This window comes from Bacillus rossius, chromosome 1, assembly GCF_032445375.1.
Source record: "Bacillus rossius redtenbacheri isolate Brsri chromosome 1, Brsri_v3, whole genome shotgun sequence".
Classification (NCBI taxonomy): Eukaryota; Metazoa; Arthropoda; class Insecta; order Phasmatodea; family Bacillidae; genus Bacillus; species Bacillus rossius.
This window is the reverse complement of record NC_086330.1, coordinates 7,162,723-7,188,049: the sequence shown is the minus strand read 5'-3', so window position 1 is coordinate 7,188,049 and position 25,327 is coordinate 7,162,723. Positions and strand designations below refer to the sequence as shown.

At 36.7% G+C, this 25,327-nt stretch overlaps 1 protein-coding gene across 1 annotated transcript in view; it reads right to left on the bottom strand.

Annotated features, from left to right (window-relative positions):
- LOC134531684 (differentially expressed in FDCP 6 homolog) overlaps nucleotides 1-23,616 on the bottom strand; it is a 31,702-nt gene extending 8,086 nt beyond the window's left edge. Inside the window, exons 1-8 of the mRNA XM_063367490.1 lie at nucleotides 23,425-23,616; nucleotides 23,177-23,296; nucleotides 17,499-17,702; nucleotides 15,751-15,990; nucleotides 11,783-12,018; nucleotides 8,386-8,587; nucleotides 4,455-4,621; nucleotides 1,836-1,972 (exon numbers count right to left, since the gene is read on the bottom strand). Coding sequence (XP_063223560.1) covers nucleotides 1,836-1,972; nucleotides 4,455-4,621; nucleotides 8,386-8,587; nucleotides 11,783-12,018; nucleotides 15,751-15,990; nucleotides 17,499-17,702; nucleotides 23,177-23,296; nucleotides 23,425-23,523 — 1,405 coding nt within the window. The 5' untranslated portion in view covers nucleotides 23,524-23,616. The remainder of the gene's footprint in view (nucleotides 1-1,835; nucleotides 1,973-4,454; nucleotides 4,622-8,385; nucleotides 8,588-11,782; nucleotides 12,019-15,750; nucleotides 15,991-17,498; nucleotides 17,703-23,176; nucleotides 23,297-23,424) is intronic.
- Nucleotides 23,617-25,327: the final 1,711 nt, after the last annotated feature.

Sequence of the window (25,327 nt, the reverse complement as noted above, 5' to 3'; positions counted from 1 at the left end):
ACCTGACCTTTTTATATAAATAAAAAACCTTGGAAAACAGCGTGCACTGTTTTCTTTTTGTTTTACATCCTGTGTTTACTTCAAATACGGCACCGCATTTGTTTAGAAGATACGTCAATGGATTTTCACTGAAGAAAAATTTGTACCAAAATGCACATGTATTAAAAATCATCACGTTTATCGTGCCCCGTTTATAACTCGTATAAACAAGAGAATTCCGTAACCTAAAATATAAAAACACTAAATAATAATATAATATTTAGTAAATAACATCCAAGCCGTGAAGCGTGAAAATGGCTGCGTGTTATGCCAGCTAGCCATGCATTTTGGAACTAAATTTAGCTGTGCTCCGCTACGCAGCGCTGCATGTCAATAACGTTTTGATCAAATTACTTTCTTCTCTTTTTTTAATAAAATATAATAATAACAAAGCTCATGCATTTTATTTGGCAATCAGTTACTGATCGCCAAATCAAATATATGAAATATTTATTTATTAAACATATTGATATTCTTGTAGTTGTAAGAGTTCCGGGCGAATAATCTTGCCGCGGAAAGTGTATTTACATTGAGAATTTACGTAACTCGACGTTTGCAACACTGATTAGTGAGAAGCCAAAAACGGCATACGAATTTCGGCAAAAGTAAACACTGATACAGATATTAAGTAATTTTACTTGGAGAAAAAATCGGAACACGGTAGACCACGTACACGTATAAGCTTAGTTTTTTATATTTAAATAACATAATGATTTGCTAATTAATCATTTTAAATATTTAAATAACATAATGATTTGCTAATTAATCATTTAAAAAAATTTAAATAATGCAGATGTATCTTGGATACACAATTCTTATATCAATGGATGTGTAGTAATATGTTATTTATCATATTTAATGCAAAAAAATATATAATTATGAAACTCGAACTGACTCGACCTCTTCAAAAATTTTGTGGCTCGAACTCGACTCGACTCGAAATATGAATTGCTAAACTCGGCTCGACTCGACTCGAAGCCAAAAAACCACAACTCGTCCATCTCTACAAAATTTGTTTAATCACACGTTGAAAATAAACTCGAACTGCGATGATTTTTAGGTGAAAAGCACTTCTACAAATATTTTTTATCGCTTATCGGCGTTCACTACATGCAGCGATAAATGAACGATCACACATTTTCAAAGAACTCTAAATGTTTGTAAGGGAATGCGAGACAAATTTTCCAGCAATGTTGGGAACATCGATTAATCGAAAGCGTTTTTTTTGTTCGTTAATGTTGGCATTGCAGTTTTATTCCTTGAAGTGCGTTTCAGTACGTCAATAGCTCTATGGTCAACCGTAAGATGGCGGCGTTATTGTTTATTTGCCGAAGAGTAATATATTTACGAAGCAAATTAAAAAAAAATATTAAAATTCTACATAATATTTTTAAGATACTTCAGTTTTCCTTCGCTATAGCGGGTGTTTTTGGTGGAGCTGTGAAAAAAACTTTGTTATTTAGATGTACAAATACATTAGGTTATATAGGGTTTTGGCGGGACCTAACTGCTGTTTCATTAAAGCGAGGATTTTGTTATAAAGGAGTTCGTTATGTGAGGTTTTACTGTATAAAACGTTGCTAACAACCTCACCAACCAAAGAAGTGCTATGCAGAAGCATTTGATGTTAACTTTCTTTTGTACGTTTTTTAGTTTTTTGACCCTCAAGAGCTAGATATGGATTTGAAGGAAGAATAATTGGAGCTACTTTTTTAGGATTCATATTCGAGACCCCATCGATAAATTTTTTTAGATCAACGGGGAATCGAGGTTGGTCCCCCTCCGCCGTAACTCACCTTGCAGCTCCATCTCCTTGTCTCGCTGCCGCATCTCGAACTCGACCCTCTTCTCGCGCTCCATCTCCAGCAGCGACCTCTGCTCCTCCTGGAGTCGCTCCAGCTCCTCCCGCTTCTCCCACTCCTCCCTCAGGACTCTGCGGCCCCACACGCCCCCAACTACTGCACCGCAGGCTCCCAGAGGCTCACACTGGCCTACGTGCGTTTACAGCGCTAGTTTTCTGCGTCGTTCTTTAACACACGTACTTTGCACGAATACACCACGGTCAGCGACACAAATAAAAAATTTGAACCAGAATTACCTACTGGTTTTTTATTTTTTTATTATTTGTACTCAGTTCTACAAAGTTAGTTCCTACGAGTGAAACGCGAGGAGTTAAACATTCATTGATTTTGAAGTCACACTTCTTTGAGGCTCGTTATGAAAAAAATGACGAGTGAATTTTTTTACGACCCGTGCACACCGCGCAACAAAAATTTTATAACAGGATGAAAAAAAAGGGGCTACGTACAAAAAAAAAGCTACATAAAAATAAAAATTATGTATGTGCTTTTAAATCATTTAATTTAGTGATTGATATTGAATACTGGTCGATACAATTAAAAAACATTTCATTTATTGTGAATAATAGTGAGGTTATGTTCCTGTAGGTGTAATTTATTTGCATTATAATTATAAATTATTACATTCTAATTTAATAAATAATTAAAATTGATACTTTAGATAAAAAAAATTCATCATATTTATTGATTTGCATTATTATTTAAAATTTATTTCAATAATTTTACTAAATTAAACATATAATTTTATACGCATGTTTACATTAGTTTTGAATTCTGCTTATTCATTTAATTTTTTTTTAATTTGATTGTATTATTCTACTTCCCCAACAGGCGCGTAGGAAGCAAATATTTAATGGGGGGGCAAAGGAGAGTATCATTATAAGTGGTGGATTTAAGAAAGGGGGTGTCCGGGTGCTCTATCCCGGTATAAAAAAAATTGTATTCTAAGGAGCAAAATGGTGCTATTTAAGCATCTTTCGTGCATTAAAATAGAATGCACTACTAGCAGAAATTTTAACTTTTTTTTTAACAAATTTACTTAAGGCTTGGCATCACAAAACAGTGTTCACTTTTCTTTTTTCGCCTCGTAGAATTCATTTTAAAGGCAATGTATTGAATTTTCCCACTGCACAGAGTACATAAATTACAAGCACCTTCAAATTTAAATTTTTTTAGCATTTAAAATTAAATAATCACAAAAATTATGTTTCGAAAAATGCAGTTAAACTTTAAAAAAATAAAAAACTAAGGATGGAAAAAAGTTTTTCGCAATAACACTAATATAATTTTATTCAGGAAAGTCGACATTTTATTTTGGTATTAAAAATTAAAAAAGTCAATATTTTAATTTTTTTTACTGTCAGACTCCCCTTAAGAATAAGTTTAAATGTGAACCCCACAGAATAGGCGAGTGAAGATGCTTTAAAATAACTGCAAATCTGCTATATAAATTCTTGTTCAATGATTAGTAGATTCAAAGAAATTTTTTTATTACTTGATGAAATAATCACGAGCGACGAGCGGAAAAAAATAATGCACCGACATAGGTAGACAAGGGTGGACAAAATCGGAGCGTAAGCTACTGCAACGAGCTGAAATATTTACTGGTATTATATCCCACTATAATATTTCCGCTATCAGCACTGTGAAACGTGAATATTTAGAAGAAAACAAGAACAGTTGCCGTATTTATTGTGCCTGTAGACTTATCGAAAAGTCTTAATTTCTTTTAAGAATAAAGTAACGCACAGACAAGAAAATCATACAATACCACTTAACATTGCAATGAAGACAATGCCTCTTGTTCATCTGATGCAATGGCCGGGCAAAACCATCACTTTGCCCGGCCATGAAATGTTATGGCCGGGCAGTCGCCTGGGTCGCCCCCCCGGTTCCTACGCGCCTGTTCCCCAACCATATTTTATAAAATCACTATAGTACTTTTATTATTTAATTTCTACTAATTATTACGCCACTTAAGTATAATTTCTAATTAGGGCTGGGCCGATCACTAAAATTGCCGATCATTCCGATACCGATCATTTGCGCTGAAGACCGGCGCGATCATTGCCGATCAGACAAATAAAGAATTATATAGCTTGTTTGATGTTAATAATAAAAATCTAAAAATTAACACTCAATATTCTATGGCTGTGGTTTCCGAAGAGCAATAGGCGTAAGTTAAAATTAGTATTATTTCATAAAAATCGAAGTTTTTATTGTGAATTATTAAAAACTCTGTAAAATAATGGTTTGGCATGTTTTGAAAATACCCATATGCAAATTAATACTGTAAATTCGTGTTTTTGTTGATAAGTGATTGTAGGCCTACCTTATTTAGTTAATTTGTAAGTAAATTTGAAATGTACAACTTTGCATTTTAAAGCTTAATTCAGTGTTTATTAATTTTGATTTAGTATGTAATGATCAACGTTTGGTGATCTGTACCGATGCCGATGTGTTAAAATCGGCCGATTGTTGTGATCGGTGATCGGCACCGGCCCAGCCCTATTCCTGATGCTGGAACGCGAGTACACGGTCCGTGCCGGGGCTCACCGGGCCTGCAGGTTGCGCACTATCTCCTCGTCGCGCTTGGCCTGGGTCTCCTCCTCCAGCAGCCGCTCCAGCCGCGCCCGCACGTCCTCCAGCTCCAGCAGGCGCTTCTCCTCCTGCCGGTGCACGGCTTCCAGGTGCTGCGCCTGCAGCTCCGCGGCCGCCCGCGCCTGCCACAGCACGCACGCCACCGCGCCGGCCGTGAGCACATTCACTCTCCCAAGTCAAACTTAAGAAAACCCGTGGAAATCTAGCCACTCAAATGCAAAGCGGCTTAGGTAAAAAAATATATACAGTAGAATCCCGCCGATGCGACCCCCCTCTGATGCGTCCATTCCGTTTATACGACCGTTTTTTGAGAACCATGAAAAATTTGAACAGAGAAAGTCGAAAATTTGAGTAAAATCGGCTGAAAAACAAGTCTGTTACACTTTGTTGGGCGCTGTGTTCACGTTTATCTTGGTGAGCGCTGTACTGTAAGCAGGCAGGCATACAAAAAACGGCTAAAAATAGATACCACCCCTCTAAACTGTCCATGCTAGCCAATACCGGTAATCTGCGCGCATCACCTGATAGCAAATACGCGCGCGTCTATTGCCGTCCCGGTCCCGTGCCTTTGTCTTGCGACTGGTTAGTGTGATGTGATCTTGCTAGCTGCATCTCAGGTGTCACTGGCCACACAAAGCTGTTTTCGCTGTTTTCACTGTGTTAACGACGTTGCCAGGTGTTTGGTTCTCGGCTATTTTTCTATAACATCGCTGACTTCGCACATGCGCAGCTAAAAAAAAAAAATTGCGTGGAATTATTCTATACACCTCGGACTTGCATACCCCGAACAATGGGTTCCGATAATACTTGCGCTACGTGAATTCGCGTCACGTGAGTAAGGCTATGCTAGCCGGCTGGTGGTTATTTTCGTTCAAAACGTGGCGAAATAACTTGTGTGGATCAGGTAGAAAACATTTGGCTATAAACGAAAGATATAAGAACAATGCTATCCTGAAATGCTGTGACATGTTTTTGGAGTACATAATCACAGCGACAGACCGACAGGATGCGCTCCCGCCGTTGCCATCAGCGATGTTTATTTTTACAGCTCAAGCAATTATCTTTTCCACATCCCTTCACAGCGTAAAAAAAAAAAAAGAAAAAAACACAGCTACCACAGCGGCTTTGCGGGCGGGTAAGATAACATGACAGCTGAGACGGCTTTTCGTGCGATAGTGGACGCGCCGAGCTCGGCTAGACACTGCCCGAGCGGCATTCACGTGTATGTATCCAACGATGCGGTGACACCCCAAATTCTCTATTGCGACCATTCCGTTTATAAGTCCGTTTTTCCGGAAACCGTGAGGGGTCGCATCAGCGGGATTCTACTGTATTTAAATTTTCAGATTAGAAATATAATTTTAAAAAACTTTGATGATAATTTAAATTTGGTATAAAACCTTATTGATTTTTAAAACGACAAATATTTATGTACCATTTATTACGTTGCTAATAATTTTTTTCTTAAATATTACGCTTTAAACGTGCTACAGGACATAACATGTTTTTTTTTAAATTTAATTCTCGTTAAAGCTCTGAATGTATCTGCGTCAGTGCGACGCTCGCGGTGCTTCCGGCACGGCATCTCCCCTGAACCGGCGTGGCGCACAGGGAAACTACGTGATCCGAGCGGTAACCATAACATCGCACGGCCTTTAATGAAGATAAAGGTGTAATGCAAGCCCCTTTCGAGTACTTTCAAGAAACTGTACCCGGCGTTCAATTTCTAAAAAAATATTCTGAACACATTTTTACTCTCCTAAAAATACCCATAGTTTAAAACCGAAATACCCACACACAATTACTCGGCCACCCTCGGCAAATCCTTAAAATGCTTTATGTAAACAAACACCACTCGGGTATATGGAGCAAATAAAATACTAAATTTTAAAGATATATAATTTTATAGTTACATTTTACTTAGTCACGTGATAAATGACTCACTGGTTGAAGACGTATGTAAACATTATAATGGTAATGGTACATTAACACACACAGCGAAACATAGAAATAATTATTCTCTTAAAATTTCTGCAATTATTGAGCTCGGCTTGAATTTTAAGGACCCAACTAGTCTCAACTTAAAAATTATGAAGTGTGGACTCGACTCGGCCCGACTTAAAGGTATTATTACCAGAACTCGTTCAACTCGACTCGGTCCAAAAATTTGCAGACTCCTCCATCTCTACAAAAAAAAAAAAAAGGGGGGGTTGTCTGTAAAATCGGTTTACGGACGATAATTTCACGTGATAACGTCATAAGAAAGCATTTAGGAAAAAATTGCATACTTTAAAATTTTCAACTACCGTATTGGTCCGAATATAAGGCGACCATTTTTACATAAACGAGAGATGCAAAAATTGGAAGTCGCCTTATTTTCGCACCCAAGACGTCAGAACCGCAAACATTAGTTCCAAGCTGAAAGCTACAGTAGAAACATTGTTTAACAAAACGTTCACGATTTTTTATATTAACTAAAACTTTGTTACCTCACACGGGGAAAAACGATAAATCCACCAAATATTGCAGTAATTCACAATTGTTTGAAGTTGAAAATTAAAATATTTGTTCTTGAGTAAAAACGTGAATATTGAAGCATCTCAAAATGGCAACCTTTTATTTCACAATTCATATTTGTACTTTGTGTACAATCGCGTGTTAACATTTACGGTAATTTATCTTCAGATTTGTAACGGAAATATTTGTACTAAAATATCACAGTTATTTTCAGAACGATTGTTTACATTTACAAACATTTAGGATGTAATGTTTGGAAATTCACGGCTGCCAACTGTCTTTCCACAATATTTCTTTGTTGTAAAACGAACATTGCCGAACACGCACGAAGACGCCATATTAACATGAATTTGGTACGTTGCTTCAAAAGCTATTTTAATAATCCACTCTTTATTTATGTAAAAACCTTTCATAATTATAATAGATTATTCTTTCAAATTCACAGAACAGACTCTCTCTGTCAGAGAGTAATATGGACAAATATACGCGGTCACGTAACCGAAGTTATTCATGGCCGTATGCTTCATCATGTCAGCTAGCCACTTAATTTGTTCCGGCAAGATGCATTCTTTGTTTGCTTTTTTTTACGTTAAACACACTACTAAATAGTAATACACCTTGTTCTGTGGTAATACGTAGCTTAAGTCAAACGGAAAGTTAAATGCTGTATTTTAAGAGTGATTAATAGCCATTGTAAAAATTTTAAATTCGTAGATACAGTAAACTGTGAAAAATGAACAATCACACATCGGTGGAACGGCGGTGAACGAGCTCTAGACAAATAAACAGCTCTGAAGATGACAATTATGCAGCTTCATTAGAGTAAACATACGAAAAAATTTCTAGTGTAATATTTAAAAATGTAAATATTTTCTAATTGGTTTCTTTTGACTTTTAGGGTAGGCCATTCAAACTTATTTTAAATAAGTAATGTGATAAATATAAATTAATTGTTATACATAAATGCAAAAACGATTTATCAACACAAAATGTCTAATGAATTTTCACATTAATTTCTACCAAAAATTATTTTTACATTTGTTTGGCCTCCTGAAACTGCAGGTCGCCTTATATTCGGGGTCGCCTTATATTCGGGCCAATACGGTATTATTTACAGTTTTTTTTGCAAATTTAATCTAAATAAATTGTTTAAATATAATCAACAACAATTAGCTTAAAAAGCCCGCCTTAACCTGTTTGGTATTATAGAAGATTTTCTCGCACGGTGGTTGGCCGGTTCTTGCACACTCAGCTCGGGCGGAACATGACAATTTTTTGTGCGTGCAGCCGGCATTCATCGATTTATAAGTCGTTATCACGTCAAATGTGTTGGTTGCTCCAGGCATTCGAAGACGCAGGCGGGACTGACCATCTTCTCCTGCTGCAGCAGGGCCTTGGTCTGCTCCATGTCGTGGATCTGGCTGGTGCGGCGCTGGCTCTCCTCGCACAGCCGCGACAGCTCGGCCGCGCGCTGCTGCCGCCTGCGCGCCACCTGCAGCCGCTGGTAGCCGTCCGTGCCCCCCGAGTGCGCGATAGCCGTGCGCAGCGCGGCCAGCCACTGCAGCCGGCTCCTGGCGGCGACAACGGCAATGCCCAGCCGGTGGCGAGCTGTTCTTTAACTGGCTTAACATTGCCCTTCCCGAAAAAATGGAACGGCTTACATGCTAAACCAAACCACACAAAACAGGCGTAATTTTTAAAAAGGAAGAACAATTCAATAAAATAATTAGTATTTAATATTTTATTTATTAATACCAAATACACACAAATAGTACAATATATATTTGGTTCAAAAAGTACAACAATATTGCAATCTGTGGAACCACGAGCATGTGTAAAATCGGGGTTCTAGTGTCAAAGTGGTGCCTCAGTAACCACATACACTAAGACGGGGGTGGTCAGATGAACATTCGAGACTATGATAATGGTACTAAATTCTGCGTGTATTGGTAATAATACTAATAATTATTAACAGGCCTGTGTGGTTCCCCGATATGTATGTTTAGTTTGTGGTTCCTTTAAAATACCGGACTCAAAACTGACTGTTTGGTTCCAGGTAATTTTGTACATTTTTTGACTTTGCAATCTGTAATGTTGACGAAACGTTTACCCTGCGAAAAAAAGTAAACAAACACATTCTTTCTATGTCACCACGTCTTGCAGTGTAGTAATGAATTGGGGACAACATAGGTATCGAATGACACAATATTAATTTTAACAATTTTTAGGACATGATTTCTTATGGTTGATTTTTGTTTTTGTTAAAGCATAGTACATAATTTAATTTAATAGAATTCTTTCAATTCATAGCGACTGGCTCATGGCTGCTACAAAAAGTTTACTATTGCAATAGACAAACATCAAAGTGCTGATATAATTACAAGCAAAAAATAACGGAAGAAAAACTTTTTGTAATACTGAGATACAAGTTGTATAAGGTGGAAGAAATAATGTGTAAATAAAATCAATACAAATAAAAATAAATTTCTAATATAACTTAAATTTTTCAGTAACCTCATCCTTAAAAAAAAAAAGTGCCTGACTACCTAAGAAATTTCCTTAAATTTCCCCACCTTTTTTCCTGTTGCTGAAAATCCACTAACATTTCCAGGTTTTCTCCTATGCTAAAAAGTTAAAATAAATAAATAAACATTTCCAGTTAGAAATATTTGCACTAAAGCTGTTACTACTTAAGTATGTATCACCATTTTTATGTATGTACACTGCATAAATCAACCTAATGTTTTTCCACACATTTACGGGTGAATATGTGATGCTTTAATGGCCAGTTGCACAATTCTGCTGTTTTGATCCACAATCCAATGATTTTAGCCCAAGAATGGTCTAGATATCCTTCTGAACATTATGCCAACAAAGTTATGCTCGCATGAACCTAAGGTCATACAGCAGCATTCTGCAGCAACCAGCAGCAACAGTGTCAAAGAAATGTTGTGCTTTTCTATTGTTGGCCTGGAACGGCTCAAAGTCGCTACAATAGATTGTGACACGAAGATTAAATAGTTGACGTGGTTGGCACAAGACAACAGCTCATGCGGGACCTGCCTCGTATCTGTTGATTTTTGATAACAACCAAGCACACATGCTAACATTTGAAAGTGTTAACAAAACAAAGCAGTCTGAAGTAAGAATACCGTGTTTTCTCGCATAATCGTCGCACATTTTATTCTAAAATCAAGTTTGAAAAGTAGGGGTGTGACGATTATGCGAAACTTGATTTTAGAATAAAATGTGCGACGATTATGCGAAAAAGAATTTTTTTGTTAGATAAAGTTATTCATAAAAACCAAAACCCATTTATGGAAAGTACGTTTATTTAAAAAGTGAAGTATAAAAGAGCACGCCAAACAATTTAAAATAATAAGTCATGCAACTAAAAGCTTTTAACTTTAAATAGAAATATAAAATCTGTGATCCAAACGCAAGCCAAACGAACGCGTAACTATGGCCGTATACACAACACGAAAGAGTGCGGGCCATCAGATGTAGTTAACTCTGCACTCGACAGAGAGCGCGCGCTGCATGCACTCGGCAAGATATCGATATTCGGCTACGTGTGCGCGCTCTATACGGAAAGCAACATAACCAAACAGTAATGATTGCAACGAGCGCTGGCTACACTTTTGTAAGCGGTACACCGCAGCGACGGAGATGAACAGAAAAAGGTTATAACGTTTAAAAGTCTTTAGAAGAAAATTTACACATCAGACAACTTCGTATTTCCGTTAATTAAATAAGTAAGAGGTAATGTCCGAATAAATATTAGATTTCTATTTTAAAATACATTGTTCTATACGGAAAAAATACCCACACAAATCGCTCGGATTCTAATAGCGGGACCAAAAACAACATGCAATTTTTATGCGAGAGGATTTTTTTTAACCAAATTTTGACGGCCTAAAATATGGGTGCGATGATTATGCGAGTGCGACGATTATGCGATAAAAGAGGGATATTTTTGTTGTGGAAAAAAAACTGTATATCATTTGGAAAGTAATATTGATGAAATAAAGAGCCTTAAGAACATTAAACTAAACATTTAAAATATGGGTATTAATTGTTGGAAATGGTTTTAATGCTATGAAAAAACAGGTATTTTTTTCATCTATTCTCTCGTATTTACGTCTGATCACAGGAATGCCTGGCAAAAATTGCGTACACGTTCCGAAAATGTCAGCTTGCGCTATGTCAATTAGAGAACATTGTTATGAACTATCAGGGCTGTCTGTTCATCTCGAAGTTCCCAATGATCTTCATTCAGCTATGCGAACACAATGGTGCAACAGAAAATGTGATTTGAACCATGATCATTCCAGTCTTGAACTGTAACGGTGAAACTGGCCATGAGATAAAACAAATTTTTTGACATGATAACGTCTTATAAATCGATGAACGCCGGCTGCACGCATGAAAAATTGTAAGTTCCGCCCGAGCCGAGCGTGCAAGAACCGGCCAACCACTGTGCGAGAAAAATCTTCTATAATATCAAACAGGTTAAGGCGGGCTTTTTAACTAATTGTTCGTGATTATATTTAAACAATAATCATTTCTATTAAATTTGCAAAAAACTGCAAATAATATTTGAAAATTAAAAAAGTATGCAATTTTTCATCAATGTTTTCTTATGACGTTATCACGTAAAATTATCGTCCGTAAACCGACTTTACAGACAACCCCCTTGTTTTGTGTGAAGTTTCTTTTCCCAACACAGTTCAGCCAACCACTAACGGTGTGATGCGACGACGCACCTGTGGTCCGGCGCGGCCAGCTCGAAGCTGCGCTCAGCCGTGCTGAGCACGAAGCGCTGCACGCGGTCGCGCGGCGAGCCCTGGCACGCGTCCACCCAGCACATGGGGTCCAGGGCGATGGCCCCGCCCGCCTCCCGCTCGTCCTGGCCCTTGTAGTAGCTGAGCTCGGCCGGCCGCAGCACGAACCAGTACTCCCGCATCGTGGGCAGCAGGTAGCCGCGCTTCTGCAGCAGCCCCTGCGCGCAGACGCACGCGTTCCCCCTCCACAAACACACACTTACAAGCGCACACGCCCGCGTTCCACCTCCACACACACAAACTTACAAGCCCGGGCCTCTACACAAACTCTAGAAAATTTAGGAGCCAGACACACAATCTAAGGCCCAGCGATAAAAAAATACACTTCTGTGAGCAGTTCTATTTCAGATTTTAACTAGCGACCCGCCCCAGCTTCGCACGGGTGCAATTCCGATACTAAATATACTAATTATAAATATAAATATAGACTAAAAACAAAAGATAATCAACAAATATCAACAACAAAAGATACCTATTCTGTTCAGTTCTTTTTTTTTTAACTTAAATACCTTACATTAAACTACAATTTTCGATAGTTAAATAAAAAATATTTTACTTACTATTCGTTCGACTAAAAACAAAATATAATCAACAATTACCAACAGCATGATCTATCTCTTAGGGTTCAGCCAGCGTTTGCAACGTAAGCGCAAAAAAAATGTGTTTATTTACGACATCACATTAGAAATCTCTAAAATTATCAGTGTTTCGCTACTATATTATGCATGTATTATACATATAAACCTTCCTCTTGAATCACTCTATCTATTAAAAAAAAACTGCATCAAAATACATTGCGTAGTTTTAAAGATCTAAGCATACATAGGGACCGACAGACAGCGGGAAGCGACTTTGTTTCATGCTATGTAGTGATTAAACATTCAAGTACTAAAGAGTACCTATATATAGCAACTTGATACAACATCAGTAATCAAAGTTAACATACTGCAATCCTACACAAGAAGATTTTGTAACAACAAAATTCTTTGATGAAGTAGCTAGGCTTCTGGGTTGTAGCCGCGTCCTTGGCGAATAGTTCACTGACATTTCGGTCGACACTGCAGTCACCATCATCAGGGAGCAGTTCTTAAAAGGCAGGAAAACTGGTAAGAACCTCAGTGGGTAACTGCTCCCTGATGATGGCGACTGCAATGTCGACCTAAACATCGGTGAATTATTCGCCAAGGACACGGCTACAACCCAGAAGCCGAGCTACTTCAGACAATGGCCATGAAAGCCTGTGGACATTATTAAATTCTCTGATGTTTTCAAAACCACTGTATAGTTATTTGTTGGTATGTGGGCAGCAGTCAGTCGCCAGCAAGGAGAAGTCAGTCGTCACGGCTAGCTGACGCCGAGGATTGAAGAGCTCTACTCAAGTCACATTTCTGCGGGAAAGTCGCTGTCGATCTCTGCGCTTCGGGACCACATGTGGTCAAATACGCGGAGAGTGAGTGGCCAATCCTATTAGGCACTGCCATACTCTGTGGCAAGAGTTGTTCCATGAAGCCCTGATGCAGTATACACCGCTTGCAGGCTTTCTGTACACGCAGATCTTAAATGAGTTTCCCTTAACCCTTCCATACTCTGTATTTTCATTATCACAAATGTTTAATGTGGCAGATGTTTGCCAGTGATCTTATATCTAAAACTTAATAAATCAGTTATTAGAAGTGTGTTTTCAAAATGTGTAAAACAGACATCATTAAATGGCAAATAAGAATTCAAACCTGGCTATGACAATTAAAATTATTTCAGACTAAAAAAAAAAAAATTTTGTAATATTTTTTTTTTGTAACATCCTAATAATACATGAGTTATTCGGTACTTTAGGGTGGCCACCCTGACTATACACTTGCAGAAGCCCAAACCCAGTGCATTTTCAGGAGAGATTGCTGTTTCAACCCAGCACTCCACATAAACACTGACATCTCCGGTACGCACTGTTACCAGTAAGATGAGACTTTCACGAAAGGTGCTTCAGCCAACAATCAGACTTATCAGCAATAAAATGACTTAATGCAATATAACATAAACAAACATTTTAACAAAAAAAAACCGACTTCAAAATAAACAATTCCAACACAAAATAATATGCACTAAAAAGTAAAAAAATAATTGTGTATTCTTCTACAACTTAATAATCAAATTACTTTTTTCTACTCATCAATATGTATGTACGATCTATGTGTTTACCACGCAAGAAGGTAGGTAGGTACCAACCCACTTCAAATATAACTCAACACATACCTATGAATAACAAACAATGATCAAAATGTTTTATAGAGTTCTCCTAAGTAAAATGAAATGAAAAATATTAGACTACTTAAAAGTCAATCAAATTATTACTATAATATAATGTAGTTACAATTATTGTTATTTTTGGAGTCGGTGTCAGCCAAGTATGCTATTTATTAAAATATTATCTTATTGTTATTGTTAGGTATATTGTAGTGTTTCCTTGGCTGACACCGACTCCAAAAATAACAATAATTGTAACTACATTATATTATAGTAATAATTTGATTGACTTTTAAGTAGTCTAATATTTTTCATTTCATTTTACTTAGGAGAACTCTATAAAACATTTTGATCATTGTTTGTTATTCATAGGTATGTGTTGAGTTATATTTGAAGTGGGTTGGTACCTACCTACCTTCTTGCGTGGTAAACACATAGATCGTACATACATATTGATGAGTAGGAAAAGTAATTTGATTATTAAGTTGTAGAAGAATACACAATTATTTCTTTACTTTTTAGTGCATATTATTTTGTGTTGGAATTGTTTATTTTGAAGTCGGTTTTTTTTTTGTTAAAATGTTTATTTTTTTCATTTTTAGGGACTCTGAAGTACACGAACTAATTTGTCTGAATATGGGTAGACCTACTAAACGTGCTGATCAAATGAGAAAGCGCCGTTTAAAGGAAACAAACGAAGTCAGGGAGAAACGCCTATCTAAACAAAGGAAATCTACATAGAGGACAATCTCAAAAGAGACATGTGAAGAACGCAAAAATGTTGCTATTGCTAATTAGCGCCATGGCAGGCTCCTAAGAATTGAAGAGTTCCGTTACTTTGTCATGGATCCCATGATCAGAACCTAACCAAACTCTCATTAAAATACCCTTGAAGTACGTCTTTTCCAATAAAAAAAAAATTATCGAAATCGGTTGGCGTGATATTGAGTTATTTGTCCTTTTGTCGCGCACACATTTAATGAAAATTTAAGACTTATATGGTTTTCTCATGGATGCCATTGTTAGAACTGGACCAAATTTAAATGGGACCACACGGGAAGCACCAGCTTTCAAATGAAAAAAGAATCATCAAAATCGGTTCACCCAGTCGAACGTACTGAGGTAACAAACATAAAAAAAAAATAACATACAGTCGAATTGATAACCTCCTCTTTTTTTTGAAGTCGGTTAAAAACAGAGATTCATATCCACCAGGCTTTCTAATTGTGAATCTATACTTCTTAATTTTACGTAAGACTAATGAGCTGTCAAAGAGTGAGTGTTCGTGGAAGCACCTCACCTCGGACAGAACACACGGTGCTGTGGTATTAACGACAGGAGTTCCACCCACGTGCAGGCGTTAGCACTTACGAAGTTTTAAATGGCGGGATTGACTTAATGATCCAAGATAGCGGAATGTCATTTATTTAAATTATCAAGGCTAATTTTTATAAATTTTAAAATCCTTCCCAATTTCACAGCTTAAAAAAAAAAACGAATTTTTAAGAAGGCGGCCGTAACGAAAACTGCAAATGTTCTGGAATCCATGATTGCGGCCGTGATGTTAAGCAAGGATTTTTTTATAATTTGAATTAAATTGTAATTGAGATTGTGAGTGGAGCGAGTGGAAAGGGAGGGAAGGGGCTCGCCTTCTTGATGACATCCTGCAGGAAGGTCTGGTACAGGTCGTGCACGGCCTCGCGCAGTCCCTCCGGCTCCAAGGAGCCGCCCCCGCAGTACTTGCTCTCCAGCACGGCCAGGAACGTGGAGAAGCGGAACACCAGGATGGCCCCCGACAGGGCCTCGAAGTCCGTGGCGTCCCAGTCCAGCCCCAGGGAGGTGACCAGCTGCTTGGCGACGCCGCCCACCTCCGCCGCGGGCACCACCACCTGCGCCACCGCCGCGTCACCTCCTCGCCCGGACCCACCGACACTCACCAGGGCCCACTGCCATGTTCACTCATGCATACCTGCACTCTCCCACCACACACACACCAATACACATCACCAACACACACACCAATACAAATCACTAACACACACACCATTACAAATCACCATCACACACACACCAATACAAATCACCATCACACACACCAATACAAATCACCAACACACACACCAATACGAATCACCATCACACACACACCAATACAAATCACCATCACACACACACCAATACAAATCACCAACACACACACCAATACGAATCACCATCACACACACACCAATACAAATCACCAACACACACACCAATACAAATCACCAACACACACACACCAATACAAATCACCAACACACACAAACCAATACACATCACCATGTACATACCAATGCACATTTACAACCCCCAACACAAGCCATTGAACACAAACAATAATGTGTATTCATAAATAATTAAGTTATAATTATAATATATAGGGTAACATTTAAAACAAATATTAAGGTATGAAAAGAAAAAAGAGTACAAGAAAACTCTGTTACACATTCAAGCAAAACTTATAGTTTATATCATATAATTTCAACAAAAATAACTCCTTTCATTAGCTCTTGCTTGTTTGGGTGGTAATATCAACTTCCTTCACACCTTCAACATCCATGACTTTTTCTCCTCTCTACCTACTAAACTTTTGGGTGCAGAAGTTGCATGGGAACAAAGTCATTATACAGTATGTGAACAATTCTGACACGGACTCGGTGCTCCTGTGTTTGAGTCACGCCGATGAGTTGGCACACGGGGGTTGCAGTCGGCAATCGCGACCCGCCACGGGACGCTACCTGGAAGGTGTTATCTTTGAAATACCAACATTTTTCCAGCCCCTACTCAGTCGCACCTGTATTTTCGTACCATGTGCGTCTCTGCCTGAGGACAGGAGCAGATAGCAGTTCCCGAAACGTCGCTTGTTTCTGTTTTGGAAAACTATTGTGTTTGTTTCTTCTTTTCGTTTTGTCGTGTTTTTGTCTCGTTTCAACTGTTGTGCTGAATTTTTTTTTTTTTTTGGGTTCAATATTTATGTGCTGTCATCATTTGTGGGGGTTTTTTCATTCTCTTATATTTTGGAAAACTATTGTGTTTGTTTCGTCTTTTCGTTTGGTCGTGTTTTTGTCTAGTTTCAACTGTTGTGCTGAATTTTTTTGGGGTTCAATATTTTTGTGCTGTCATCATTTGTGAGGGTTTTTTTTTTTTTTTCGTTCTGTTAGTCCATTTTTCTTTGTTCTTCTTTGTTTGTTGACCATATTCCTGTTATGGAATATTATGTGGTGTTTATATCCTGTTGACAACAGCAATTTTTTGCTTAATTTGTGTTTTTGTCTTTTGAGTATTTTGTAGTTTTCTTCTACAGACATACGTGTGCTCAGCAACGGCGTATGTCCAAAAGCTTACATGAAGTCGTTACCTGGAAGGTGGTCTCCGAGTCGGGCACGAGGTCGGCCAGCAGGCAGAACATGCGGAACAGATTGAAGACGCAGGCGTCGGAGAAGACAGGCTTGTCGCGCTGCAGGTAGTGCTTCTTGCACACGAGCCAGCACACCTCGTCGATCCGGTACTCGTAGTCCCGCATCACCGCCAGCGAGGAGCTGTCCGGCAGCGACGAGAACAACTGGGGAACAAGCACGACGCCTGACAGCTCGTCCGCACATCAGTCATTCGGACAGGATTTAACAAATACAGTACACTCTCGATTATCCCCGAAATTAAGTGGCAGGGCCACCGCGGATAATCTGCAAAAGAGCCGAAAATGGAAAGGAAAAAAAAAAAGGAAACATAATTACAACTTAAAAATCTAAAAATTTATGTAAAGTAAAAGTTACAATTAACAGTAAAAAATTTTAAATGATGCTAAAATTTTAGTATTTTACTGAATAATTAACATACAGTACATTTCAGTAATGTAAACATAAAAATGCTCGGTACTTGTTTCAAAACAAAGATACAGTATTGTACGTACTCAGAGACTTCATTAGACACTGCATGAATTCCGAGAAGGCCTGTGGCGTTTTACTGTATACTGCACACAATACACTCGTCAGTAGCGTTAAAATTTGCTCACTTGTAATAAAATACAGATTTACATAAGTGCTGTATTTTTTCGTAGCATGCGCGGATAATCCGCACCGTGGATCATCCGCTCGTGGATAATAGGGAGTTTACTGTACAAGCAGGATTTTTTGTTTTGTTTTGTTAATCATACATCAGATCGTAGATTAAGAAATTATGTCTTTGTATTCGGTAGTACCTACACTAGATTTAATGTATAAAATAAAGTATTTATGAAAAAAAAAAAAAAAAAAGAACTCTCGATCTCATATTTTTACCCATCTAAAACTGGTATTGTGTGCGTTTTAAGGCAAATTCTATTTCATCCGGATTTTCGGTAATTCAAACAGGTTTCGGCCCCATCTAGTCCGAATTAGCAAGACTTTACTGTACTTCCATGTTCTATACCAGACCCTAGTCTGAATGGCTGAAACCACTGCGATCAGCACTCCAAGCGGAATCATTTGTAATCTCGTTTTCTTTAGACTTTTCTCTACGCAATGGTACAGTTAAGAATTTTTTTTTTTTTTAAAGTAAATTAGCACTGCCAAGAAAAAGAGGTTCGTGATACTTTACAGAAATGCAATATTACTTGTTCCATTAAGTTGTTACTCTCAAATTATAGTAATGAAAGGAATTGAGATTAACATTTCATCGACATCTAGGTCATTAGACTAAGAAAACTGCTGACGGAGCCTTCACAGGGAGAATGGGTAGGAGGCTACGGGAGCAACCTGAGAAAAACCACCAGCCGCTGCCAGGGCCATTCAGAGAAACACAGGGCCAAGGAGATTGTTTATTTTGTTGGACCCTCTCCCCACTACTTAATGTGCAACTTTTCAATCTCCAAAATTTAAAAAAAAAAAAAATAATCTAAAGAATGTAAACATATCATGGCCATAGCTGCAAAACATAATATGCTTGTTATCACATAACTCATAAGGTTTCATTTAAGAATTCTATTAAAAATTTACATACCTCCCTCAGAGCCTCAGAGATGTGTGTTTGTTTTTCTTGTTTTGTCATGTTGTTTGGCATTAAAAAAAAAGATCTCTAAATTCCAACCCCCCCCCCCCCCCCCCCAATCCGACCCTGCCTATCGATAGCCTTGGTCACTGCGACATCTGACATTTTTCCCCACATACAAAAAAAAGTAGTAGAACCCGGATTGCCTTGGGTACACAAGTGGCTTGATAACTCAACCACCACGGTTGTAGCACCAGTATATCAACTTATCTGTTTGCAATTTTCACTAAGGAAATTCAGATTTTGCTTGTTTCCGTGGATACCCTAACCTCACTTATACAAATACACTTGAAAACGGTTATAAACATAATTTATATCACTAATATTCACAATAAATAATTTTTTTTTATATACAGATATGGACCAGTATTCAATATCAATCACTGAAGTATAAGATTTAAAAGTACATATATAATTTTTATTTGTATGCAGCCTTTTTTTCATCCTGTGAATATTACGTTGCATGATGCACGCACATTGTAAAAATTCACTCTCATCATTTTTTTTCATAATGCGCCATAAGAATTGTTTTTGTAATATCAATGAATATTTTAACTCATGTAGTTCTTTTAAAACTCATTTATAATTTATATAGGTAGTTGTTATTCAATATGGTGAGGTATGCTGTTTTTTTTGTCATGTTTTATCGTGATTATGATTTGTTAATATGTCGTATTTGCTTTTATCTATTTGTAATCTCTGTTATAATTTATATGTGCAATTATTGACGTTCTCTATACCCCAATTGTATGATATACATGTATAGGGGTCAACAGAGAGATGTAATATAATAAATAATAAAAGCATAACTTCAACAAGTAGCAGTCGGTGGCTGAACACACGGCCTCCACTGCCTAATATGTTGTTCACTCTAGCCACCGATGATAGTGTAAATATTAAATGGAGCAAGATGCTACACAGGTAAAGCACTGAAACTGCATTCAAGGCCTAGATTTGTATTAATCCCGGCTAGGCCATTCTGGTTTCTGTTTCCTGTGGTTACCCAAAATTAATCCAGGCAAATTCTGGGATAATTCATACCATCAGGTCATAAGGGTGGTTTGGGGTGTCTTTCTTACACAATTTATTGTGTTTTTTTTGTTGTCAAATTAACATCCTTAGTCTTGCCAAATGCGGATCTAGACTTTCGCTCAGGGAACTGCAATTATAATATACCAGAAAATTCAATCTGGTTTTGTGATTAGTGTGTGTGGAACCCAAAATTGAGTTATTAGTTATTTACTAAAAAATTTTTTATCAAAAAAACTTTTTTTTTTCCGACAAAAGCAACTAAAAATAGATAACCAAAATCAATAATCAAATTCTTACAAGCGAGGAGATTAACTAAAAGTTAGTCTCGAATCTCTAAACATAAAGCTCCATAAGTTATTTCTTTATTTTTATGTTGAAACTAGTGTTTGGCGAGCGGGCTCCAAGACTGTGTGCCCTGCACCTCACGGCGTTAATAATTTAACCAAAAAAAATTTACAATGTTGAAATTAATTTTTTACAATCATCAATTGAGAACAAATTTTGATATTTAAAAGAATATAGGCTTAATCCACTTTACAAATATTTAAGAAACTTTTTTTTGGGCTATTGTTAATTGAGCAATTAATTATTATTTTTTAATCAGAACTTATTTTGATTTTAAAAGAGTATAATCCACTTAGATATGTTTTAACCCCATTTTTCATTATTTGTGGCCACTGTTAATTGAGCTATTACAAAGGAGTATTCTTTTTATAGAACATCCTTTATTTATTAATGTAAGTGTATTAAAATTATTCAGCTTCATTAAATTCTTAATACACATATATTGAACAAGTTTATTTCAATAAGGTTTTTAGTTAAATTTCCTGTAAAGTTAACATTTTTCTTACGCTGCAGGTATTATTGTTTAAAGGATATTAAAATTTATTTAAATGAACTTGTAAACCAGATATTAAAAACTATAAAGGGAATTCTTATATGCTCAGCACTGTTCCTTTAAAGCTGGATGCTCAATGATCCGTCATATATGTCCGTCATCCATCTCAGAGCTGTTCATAATGATCCGAACATCCGTCAAAATATGTTTCTACTTGGATGCTACCAACTGACTAGAAGGCTTAAATTGTTGAGAAAATATTTCTCTTAAAGATTTATTAGTTTGATAACTATGCATGCTAAGCACTTATAAATCACTTAACTATGTTTTTTTTTCTCTACTATATATTTACATATATTTTGTCACTGTATGTTATTATTTACATTTTTGTGTCTTGTCAATTTTTGTTACAAACATCTAACTTAACAACATAATATGGAAGCAGCTTAGCAAATAAACCAACCAAAAAAAAGTTTTAAAATCAACTAAATACCTTTCAGACCTTTATAAGGTTAAAATTTCCTACATCCGTTCATCGAAATTTAAAGCTTGGTAAGGTTTTGACGGATGGATGGAATTTTTTGGGCCATCTGATTGGCTGCAGTTCATCTCAAAGTTGAAATGCACATTTGAATTTGGTAAATATGTAGTGTACGGATTAGCGCCAAAAAAAAATTGTACAAATCTGAAATAACTTTCATTATATGCTCTTTTACGTCCTCTTTTCATAACCGCCTGCGGAGATAAGAAATTTCAATTACTTTTGGAGATATCAAATTTTTAAATTTTAATTATTGTAAAAAAAAAATTATAAAAATCTGAAATAACTTTTATTATATGCTCTTTTACGTCCTCTTTTCATTACAGCCTGCGGAGATAAGAAATTGCAATTACTTTTGGAGATATTGAATTTTTAAATTTTAATCACTATACCTGCACATTGTTTTTTGTTTATGAGTTTCAATCTTTTTTTTTTTTGTTTTGGATAATGTTGTCACATGATAGTTCGTGATAGGCCAATATTCAAATGAACCAATAGGCCGCCTCCAACTTAGGTGAGTTTTTAACGTTTCAAATTTTAATACTTTAAAAAATTACGTTCGTTCCTACTGTTAATCCTTTGTTCCGGTTTGTTAGGTTAGGTCAGCTACATTATAAATACTTTAAAACTAAACAACCATTAAAATTAATTTTATTATTTTTAATGTTCATTCAGTTCAAAGTATTTATAATGTAGCTGACCTGACCTAATCTACCTTTGTCCCGTTTTGTTAGTTCAGGTCAGTTACATTATAAATACTTAAAACTATACAACAAGTAAAATAAATTGATATTATTTTTTATTTCCGTTTAATTTGAAGTATTTATAATGTAACTAACCTTACCTAATGGAACATTTCTGTTATTTAGGCATTCACGCGCGCGCACACGGCAAAATATAAAATGGCGACGGTCGAATGATTACATAGGTCTTGTAATGCAAAATAAGAATGGCGATATCTCCAAAAGTAATTGGAATTTCTTATCTCCGCAGGCGGTTATGAAAAGAGGATGTAAAAGAGCATATAATGGAAGTTATTTCAGATTTGTACGATTTTTTTTGGCGCTAATCCGTACACTACATATTTACCTTGAATTTTATAATTCTTAAAGCGTAAAAAGAACTTTAAAGTACCTTTCAGTCAGAGTGCTTAAAAAACAAACACTGCAACTTTTTTTACTTAATTTTTTTATAATACAACATAACTGAAATTTTTTTTGACTATCCGAAAAAAAATATTATCGATTTTTTGAAACAATATAAATTTGAATTAAAAAATTTGCATTTCGATGATACATCTATATGACATTTAGTCCAAATAGTTTCTATTTACAAATTTTTCCTTCAGGACTTAAAAGTTTGGCGGATGCTTGGGAAGATAGGGGGTTTCATCCATTGCCCACCCCTCCCCCCCTTGGATCAGCCACTGAGTCATATCTGGACAAATGGTTTGCTTTTTATGACTAATACATAATTTGTGAATTGTCTTTCTGTTGTATGGTATAACAAATTGATGTAATTTTTCCAATATTATAGTATAACGACACAGGTCTAAAGACAACAATATAAAATTAAATAGGTGTTAAATCTGTATACAAACCTCTTTCTGTAGATAATACTTAAAATGCTCGAAATTCAATTCTTTAGTACTGCGGTAATGTTCCAGGCCCTTTTCAACTCCATATAAATCCAGAATAGTGCCTATATTTGCAGTCAAAACCTGAAAAACCATACATGGTAAGTAGATGACACACCTACATTTCAAAACATCGAGGCAAACAACACTTCTTTATATCGCCTTTTATAGTAAAAACATTGCAGCAGTAATTTATCACAAATTTCCAGTACCTTCAGCTTAGATTTCACTACCAAACCATTTTTATCAACGACTAGTGCATTAAATGCATGCCAGATGCCGTTCGTTACATTTTTTAATAAGACAGACATGATTCTCACAAGCAAAACACTACCAAAACCATCACAGCGACTCGCAACAACAAAGCTTTCTATTCGCACTCAACAGGTGGTCTTTGTTATGACTCATTCACAGCCTTCTCAAACTGTGCGAATTCCTCTTCTTTGGCTGTCAACGGATTTTCAAATTAGAGAGTGGCTAATTTTATAACGACTTATACCTATGAATTATTTATTTTAAAATTTATAACGAATTTATTTTTACACTAATCTCTCCTAATTATTATCTTAGCCCTATTTATATAAAATTCTTGTTGTAACTATAAAATTAATGTGCTTTTTTTTTATGATAATGTCTAACAATCCATTTACATGTACAAAAAAAACGAAATGTAACCATCTCCTGATGTAAATCATTGGCTTACTTAGCATTTGTTTGCATATAACCTGAAATCTGCTCGGAACGATCTGCTAGTGTTGACGTGGACCAGCTCCACAGAAGTTGGAAAGACATGGCGGATGTTGCTCAGTGGTCGGTGATGTTCTGGTTTACCTGGCGGCAGCTCTCAGAGAATAGCCTTCCTAGGGAAGCAGAGTGTGGACCATTCAGCCCCTGTGGTTACTAAACACATAAATGTATCAGAAGAGACTCTAGTAGCAGGAAGCTGGCCGTTATGCTTAGTTGTTCCACGTGTTCGGGCCTGTGGACACACCTCTTCAAGCATTTCTCACATACACGTGGACAATACAAGGAAAGCAGGATAGATTGAGCACATCGTAAAATATAACTTACAGTTATGTGGCGATTTTTCTGGTCCTTTATTGTAGCACCAGGAACTCATAGGCACTGCTACCATACCCACACACAATACACAGAGGAATTTGGAATTTACATGGCACTTGCTTGCAGTCCAAAAGATTGTGGGTTCGGCAGGTGTATGTGACCGATACTTAACCAAAAATACTCCAGAGTCAGCTGGTCCCGAACACATGAAACCTGCCCATGTGTCGGACAGTGCAAGGCACAGCAAATACTGAAGGAGGGAGGATTAGTTAACTGTCAAAACACAATATTATTAATTCACAACTCTAGCTGGTGGTGATTGGCTGTGACAGATAAGCATGTTCCAACATTCGTTGACAGTACAGACAGGGCTGAGAGTCGGGCTTCAAAATAGGGTCAAGGGGGTATAATGTCAATATGAATCAGGATAGTATTGCTTTCTTTTTGTTTGATTACGTACAATATAAAAAGTCGTTGTTCAGTAAAGGAAATATAAAGCCATAAATACAATAGTCCATCACCTCCTTCCGCTGCCATCCATCTGTCAAACACGTGTCCCGCAGACAATCATATTGCTCGGAAAATTCTATCCATCTGACAGTCAAAAGCTTGGTAACTTTTTCACGTCCGCCATTTTTTTTTTTTGCCTGACTTTCTTAGTTTGAATACTTGAAGTGTTATTTAACCTTGGGCATGATTACTAATCCGCCTTCCTTAAAAAATTAAATCTAATCTTCAAGCTTATATTGTTTAGAACACCGGTTTAAACTTAATGTAAGGTTAAAAATGTTTATATAAAATTTAGTGGAATGCGAATTGTTGATCGACATGAAGTGCCAAAATTTACAACATTTATTATTCCGTATAATTGTGGAGTACTTTGGTTACCTTCGGAATTTTTCGGTGTGAAAGCTTCCTTCCCCGTTTAATATAATGCATTTATTTAATTTTAGTATAGGCAATCGACAACAAAGTCGTTCGTTAAATAAAAAACCTACTTCCGCTTTTTAGTACTCAAGTTTGCTCACTCTGCGTTGTGCGCTATCTGTGCGT